Source organism: Cyprinodon variegatus, unplaced genomic scaffold (genome assembly GCF_000732505.1).
Source record: "Cyprinodon variegatus isolate N-32 unplaced genomic scaffold, C_variegatus-1.0 Scaffold57, whole genome shotgun sequence".
NCBI lineage: Eukaryota > Metazoa > Chordata > Actinopteri > Cyprinodontiformes > Cyprinodontidae > Cyprinodon > Cyprinodon variegatus.
In genome coordinates this window covers 192,508-199,992 of record NW_015150510.1, presented here as the reverse complement: position 1 = coordinate 199,992, position 7,485 = coordinate 192,508, and the positions used below count along the sequence as shown (strand labels likewise).

The 7,485-nt window shown below is 42.1% G+C and overlaps 1 protein-coding gene across 1 annotated transcript in view; it reads left to right on the top strand.

Moving 5' to 3' along the window:
• Positions 1-1,031: 1,031 nt before the first annotated feature.
• Positions 1,032-7,485, top strand: part of LOC107082600 (calcium-activated potassium channel subunit beta-3-like) — an 11,384-nt gene continuing 4,930 nt past the window's right edge. Inside the window, exons 1-3 of the mRNA XM_015371368.1 lie at positions 1,032-1,232; positions 4,350-4,553; positions 6,875-7,046. Coding sequence (XP_015226854.1) covers positions 1,147-1,232; positions 4,350-4,553; positions 6,875-7,046 — 462 coding nt within the window. The 5' untranslated portion in view covers positions 1,032-1,146. The remainder of the gene's footprint in view (positions 1,233-4,349; positions 4,554-6,874; positions 7,047-7,485) is intronic.

Genomic DNA, 7,485 nt, shown 5'->3' with positions numbered 1-7,485 from the left:
AGTTAACTTTTTTTTTTCCCACTGGCCCTAATCCTCTTCCTTACATATTAAAATTCACTGGAGTTTGTTTTTTTGGTTTGTTTTTAGGGAATGTAAGTAACAAAATGTAAAAGAAAAGGTAAAACGGTGTGAATACTTTTGCAGGAAAACTGTATGCAGCCTTCTTTATTAGAAGAAATATTTGTGTTTCACATTAGGAAAAAAAATAACGTTTTCTCTGCCCGGGTGGTTATAAACACCTGCTGGAAAACAAGTCAAAACAGAAACTAATATTAAAGGGAAAAGTTTTAGTAACCTTCAGAAAGCCTGGTGGACTATTGATCTGATCTACTCTAAAATTTATAGGAAACAAAATACAAAGTAATGAAGTGTGCCTCAGGCTGTCTACATAATACAGTTTAGAAAGGAAAAAGCTTAACTGTATTCAATAAAGAGTGAAGGGGGTGTGACATGGCTGCTCGTTTTGATGAGAGCTCGCTCTGTTTTCAGCCTGCTATGCTGCTTTTAGCCTTGGGCTTGTTTTACTAAACCCAGCTGTCTACAGGTTAATGCCTCCATCTGTTTTTCACCAATTCATAAATAATATAAGGTAGCCTGATTGTTTGAATAACACATATAAACATGCTCAGCCTCCTGGACAAATCCAGATAATCCGAGGAATCAAGATGAGGACTCATCTTCTCAGGTGAGTCGCTGCTGTTAAAATAAAAATGTAATTATGAATTATTTGGTATTTTTCTCGCACCTTTTATGCTTTCTAAAACTGTCAGATATGTCAAAGATTATCAATATTGGCCTAACATAAAGAAAGCTCAGCCTGTTTTCATCATTAACAACCACAGCTGAGTGTCACAAGCCAAGTGAGAGTCCATTAACATGCTACCTGCCTCACCTGTGGCAGTTTCTATAGAAACACACATGAGGGTGGAAGATTTTGCACTCACCTTTGAGCTTTGGTAAACAACAGGAAGTTCCCTGGTGAATAAACTGCAACCTGGTGCATTAATCCCCTCGCTGCGCTCCAGCCTGCTGGAGACATGAGATGATCTTTTGGGCGCAGGACATTTGACTTTCAGATAGAGAAAAAGGCTTGTTAGGAGGAGACACGTACAGGAGGGCCCGGAGGTGGCTGAGATAGGACTGGGCATGTTCTTGAACACGGCTTCTCCCCGGAGGTCATTTAGCATCCCCATTAACATCAACCTGCATGGTGCTCGCAGGCGGCAGACACGGTAAGAGCAAATGATCGACTGGGCTGGTCAGCGAGGCTTCAGAAAACGCTGCAGGGAGTTCATTATGGCGGAAAAAACTAAGCTAAACTTTGAAATGTAAGCAGAGCTTTACAAAACAAACACTGTTAGTGTGGATGTGAAAACAGAAACATGAACGCCCCAAGTTTCCATGAAGTGAAACTGTTTAGAATACCAAATTTAGGCTTATATGTCTTGGTAATGATGCACAGAAAGTCTTACAATCAATCCACCTTTATTCCAGCAGCTGAATCTCACACTAATGATAACTTTTTTATCTGTATACATTTATTTGGTGAAGCAATCCCCATATTTCAACTAAATCACCAGTAGCACCATTACCGGTACCTCTAAATCTCTCTTAATACACATGCAACTGAAGCATTTGTAGAAATTGTTCTTGACCTTGATTTGAAGTTGATTTCCAGAGACTTCTAATGAGTTTTCAATAAAATGTTTCCCTGAGATCTGCAGCAAATAGATGGATCCTTAGTTAATCCTGTCTCCATAACAACCAGGAGATGCTATCTACATGCAGAAAAATGGCCTTTTCTGTCATGTCACTAACCTACTCATGTACAGTTTTCCGAAACTCTAATTAGTCAGATACGTATTAGCCTTTTACACAGCTAAATGTATCAGTAGGTGAGATGTGGACTGTTTCAACATCAGGATATGTAAAAAAAAAAAAAAAATGTCACTATTTAGCAAAAAAACAACAACTATACACTAATGAGACTAATAAACTCTGATAAGTAGAGATTGTGGTTCTCCTTCTCTATTGTCTCATTATTGAGTGTTTGATGAACCAGTTATACAATCTATACATTCTTCTCCCATATGAAGCCCTTAACAACCAAGAGGTTGGAAATAGTCGGGGTCGCTTCCAAACATTGCCTAAGCTCTGGAACCCAGCTCCTAGAGACACAGCAGATTTTCTTCTACTCTGGGGAGGAGGCATAGGGCTGAGGTTGGGTTTGCTTGTCTCAGCCACCAAGTGTTGCAGTTTACCATGTTGGTCCTTTTGCCTTCGGGAAGGGGGGGGTCTCTCATGGTTGTTTCGACCAACGGACCAAATGGCTGTATGGATGGAGTATGGAGTACCAGGCCAACACTGAACCCAAGAGGTGTTTTATCACTGGACTTCTGTCCAAGTCATGGATTGTCCATAATAAACAGTATTCAGGATGTCCATAGCAGGACACCGTAGGCCGGAGATTGATGATCGACTTAGTAGTAGTATCCTCCGACTTATGGCCACATATCATGGACACTCAGGTAAAGAGAAGGGTGGAGCTGTCCACCAATCAACACCACAATGGGGTGTGTTGGATACACTGGAAGAAGAGGAAGCCAGACAGACTCGACAGGGCCAAGCAAGTAGTTAGGGTCTGCTGTGAACGTGTGGTGGAGTCCTTTGTCAGGGATGTATTTAACTCTCACCACCAGGACAGCTTTTCCCAGTTTCCAAAGGAGGCCGAACACATGGAGTCTAAGTGAACCATAGTCTCTGCCTCTATACACATGTGGCTGCCCATAAATGTGGCCATAATGTCTGTGGTGCCTTTGGTGAGAGATATGGCCAAACCTGGTGGTGGACACTGTTAGTAAGGGATGCAGTAAGCTGAAGACGGAGTCCTATTGTCTTCATTTGGCCTGTTGGACTCATGAGCAGCAAGCAGGTATTGTTAGGCCATTTGTGCCTCTGCTTGCAAGTTTGGAGATGCCATTAAGAAGGACCATCAGTCTGCCTCAAAGAAATTCTGGCAATCCGTCCAACTTCTCCCGAGTGGGAAGCAGAGCCTTTATAATGTTTTGAACGGGAGTTCAACCACCCATCACTGGTACTCTGGATGTGAGAGAAACACAGGTAAGTGACCACGATCCTCTGACAGGAGACGATTATCAGAGTGAGTCACTTACCTGGTTTAACAGTTCAATCCATCACCTTTTAAAGAAGTGCAATCCAGCTGATGGGCTGCCGAGATGCAGCATGCGCCGCCCAGAGTGTCCCAGATGCTGCAGCCCCAGAGAACATGCAGGAAGCCGATACAGGTCAGGGGAAAACAGATCAGGCAGGAACAGTTCAGGAATCCAGGAGTTCTCAGCCTGATCAGAGGTTCCAATCCAAACAGGAACAGAGGGATCCAGGCTTCAGGGAATCTTCAGAGTGTGAAGGCAGGTACAGATGCCAAGACAAGCTGGCTCAGTGGTAGAGCGGAACTAAGACAAGAAATTGTTCCAGGATAAATGCCGAACTTTAAACTGGTTTCCTCATAGGACCCAGGCTTATGGGAATCAAAACTGACCTCCCCCGTGTTCCGAGTCAAAACCCTGAGGGCTCAGCGGAGAAGGACCAGAACCCGCACTCCCCCCATAGGCAAGCCAAAACCCTAAGGGCTCAGAGAAGAGCCAGGACACGGACAGGAGACAAAAATTAAACCCTCTCAATCCACTGGCTTTCCAGAATCAGCTCATGAAACAGAAACTTGACTAAAGCTCGCGAAACAAACATAAATAACTGACATGAATAAACTAAGAATACACAAATAATGTTCTGGCCCTGATAGCTGGGCCGATAGCTATATATAACAGAGGAAGCAGGTGAATAAGGTGACTGATAATTAGAAAACAGGGAGGAAACGGCAGGTGAATGAAGTGAGTAATCATAGAAGCTACCAGGGCTGAGATCATGACAAATGTTTTTCAAAAGTACATTTTCAAAAATCACTTTAAAGAAGTTTTCTTTGCTTGCAACAATATTCAACTCTGCATCAACATGGCTGAAACTAAATGTGCATTACATGAACTTTGAAATAGTTTCTTAGGCAAAACTGTAGGTGTAACAAATGAAATTGCTGTAAGAGAGCAATTCTTAGCCGTATTTGTACCATGCAAATCCTCATATGAAACTGATTTAGTACTATATCAGCACAGGACACCAGACCCCTGTCTAGAACCACCCATGTCAAAGTGTCAAAAAATATTAAGCAAACAGATTGTTTTAGTGCATAAAGCAATATACCAAAAAAACTGAGGATTAGTCTTATTAAACTGTGTTTTTTATTATATGTCCTTTAGCATGTGTGAGAGAAACAGAGAGATCCACCACACATCTGTGATGCAGGAGCAGGAAAGGAGCCCGAGAGGAGATGGAGGAGGTGCAGAGGGAGCCCGGAGTCAGATGCCTGTTTCTAGCGTCGGAGAGGACAGAGCTATCTTGTTGGGTTTCACCATGATGGCTTTCTCTGTGCTCATGTTCTTCGTAGTCGGCATTACCACAGTCAAGCCTTACATTGACAGGTACCCTGGTATACACATCCGAGCTGTCAGTAGGGCTGAAAAATTACATCTTTTTTTTAAACATGCGCCGCCGGTGTGGGCCTTTCTCTGCTCTTCTGCTGGAGTAAAAATAAAGCCTAACAATACTCTGCTTTATCCATTGTCTTTTATGCTTTGTTTGCTTTATGATGAAATACGATGCTGTCAAACTGTAGAATCTAACTTTAAACTAAATAGCAAAGCACTAATAGCTGGAATACTTTCAGTGTAGATATAAGGTTTTCTTGCAAAGTGTCCGGGCCTTACTTATAGAATCAAAACTAAGGCTTATTAGGGCTTGCAACTCTTTGAGATTTTACATCAACATGCCAATAATTACTCTGTAGAAAATATCCAAAACCTGGGCTAATTTTTCTCATTTGGGTTTCTATATCTGCTTTACTGGACCACAGGAAAAGAACCCATGGAGTTAGAGATAAAACATGCAAACTACAAGTAAAACCCCTGCTTCCTGGCAGGAAAGGAAACCATGGACACTATGGCTGGGAGATATAACTACTACACTCCATCTTCCATGTCTTTAAAGTGTAACCCACCCTTATATAAAAATAAAAAGAAATGGTCCCCAAAACAAAATTTGAAAAAAAGGCATCAAAGTGACCCTAAGAGACCCTACAAGGGGTTTACCTTGCCCAGCTTAGCTTCGCCTTAGTAAACTACAGACAGGTAGCAAAGAGATGCTGGTTGTCACCCCACTATCATGGGGCGACAGTGGCGTTGGATGTAGGAGTTTGCCCTGAAATCAAAGGGTTGACGGTTCAAGCCCTGACTCTGACTTTCAGTGTCGTTGTGTCCTTGGGCAAGACACTTCACCTCTACTGATGGTGGTCAGAGGGCCCAGTGGTGGCAGTGTACGGCAGCCCCACTTCTGTCAGTGAGCCCCAGGGCAGCTGTGGCTACAATGTAGCTTGCCACCATCAGTGTGTGCGTGAATGAATGTAGTGTAAAGTGCTTTGTTCAAGTCTCCTAACTTGAATAAAGGTGCTATATAAGTACATGCCATTTACCATTTTACTATCAGATATTTGAAGTGGAGGATTTTGTATCCCCTTCATCACTGGAGGTTGAGAGGCTTTATGGAGCCCAGTGGGTCAAAGACTCATCAATGTAAGGCGCTTGCTTCAGAAAATTATTTAGCAACCTCCATGTTGACCGTTTGATCCTTAGGAGAGCATTGAGCTGGTTTTAAGATAAGCATTACCACCCACAGAATCAGTTTAACTGCAGAAAAAGTTGATAATAGGATAACTTACTCTTTAAAAGCAAAGCTGATTGATCATGGAAAAGAAACTGCAAGTTTGTGCTCAACAAGATGCAACCCCAACCTAAAACCTGGTTTGAATTAATCCAATATTTAGGGTAGCTCTTTGAAGGGGATTAGACCTGTACTATGACTTTACTTCCTCTGGTTGCCTTCAAAGGCTTACCAATTAAATCATGGAGCATTGTTTGCTAATTTATCTATAGCAAACAATGCTATAGATGAATTAGTCACATCATACATTCAGGGTATCACACCTGACATCCTAACCGCCATTACTACAACTGTGCAGTATCGACTAGTTCCAACTGTGTATAGATAGGTATACTGTAAAATTCATCCTGATGCCAAAGTCTTGTGTTGCTCATATTTGGGAGTTAGATAAACCATTTTTATTGGCTTGGTTGAAATGTTTACTAAGGATTGGCGAAAATAGCAAAACCTAGCATCCAAAGTCAAATGGATCTACAAGTGTAGCATATATATATTGTGTTTTTAAGTCTAAAAATTAGGTGATGAGGAAGTATCATGAATTTACCACAGTTTTAGTGAAGGAGACAGCAGAGACAAGGCTTTTTTTCAATCAAAATAGAAAAAAGAGAAAATAATCTTGACAAAGGATGAAGTGGGGAGAAGGGTTGTGTGTTTTAAAATCACTTGGCAGCAGGTGAAAATTAAGCCTAAAAATATTGATCTACTAGATAGGACCTGCTCATCATTTCATGGGGTTCCTCCCACTGATCTCTATTCATTCACTGGATTGCCCATTGGTAGTACGGGGTTAAAGTGAAGCCATCGGCTGCCATATTGCTACTACCTAGTTAGACCGGTTGCACACTTTGTGTCCTTTGCAGTTGTAGCACTTTTGCTCTGTCTTTTAAATCCATTCTCCATTTTCTTTTTCAAATTCTGAGTAGTGGGTCCAGGAATTGAATCTGAGTTTGTTAAACCTAATCACTGAAATGGACCCTAGAGTCTTTGGCCAACCTAACGTTAAACCTTCCTTCTGATTGTCCTTCAGTCGTTGGGAGGAGTCTAGCTGTGTCCTGCCTCAGAGTAATATTCTGGAGGAGTGGGTGGACTGCAGAGGGGTGAGCACTGTGCCCTGCCTGACGGTGACAGTCAACATCGCCGGCTCCAATCAGTCTGCCTTTCTCCAGCTGGATGAGGACTCAGTCTTTCTTCCAAATGAGGTAAGAATTCTTACTTGTTGAAACAATGTCCTGTTCATAATTGTCGAGGTTTGGTTGAGGTTTTGAGGACCCAAATGGAGAGGTGAGGAGGCAGAGGTGAGTTCTTGTAGTTTTAATTGAGTTCTCACAGGCAACAGAGGCGAAGGGAGAGTATTTATGGGAGACTGAACAAAGACAGGACTAATGAGCTGATTGGGAGCAGGTGTGAACAGAGGCTTCGACAAGGAGCTAGGGAAAAGGAGACAAACACCAGAGGGCAACGTAGGGCAAGCAAAGAAAAAGCTAAGAACTCAAATATATCAAGAAAACGCCAATAAAGCTAGAAAACAAAGAAAAACATGGATCAATGTGAAACTGAAAACTCAAAGAAAACTTAAAGGAATAGTACACCCAAAACATGATTAGCCTTCATTTTCTACTCACCCCCATGCTGAACAAC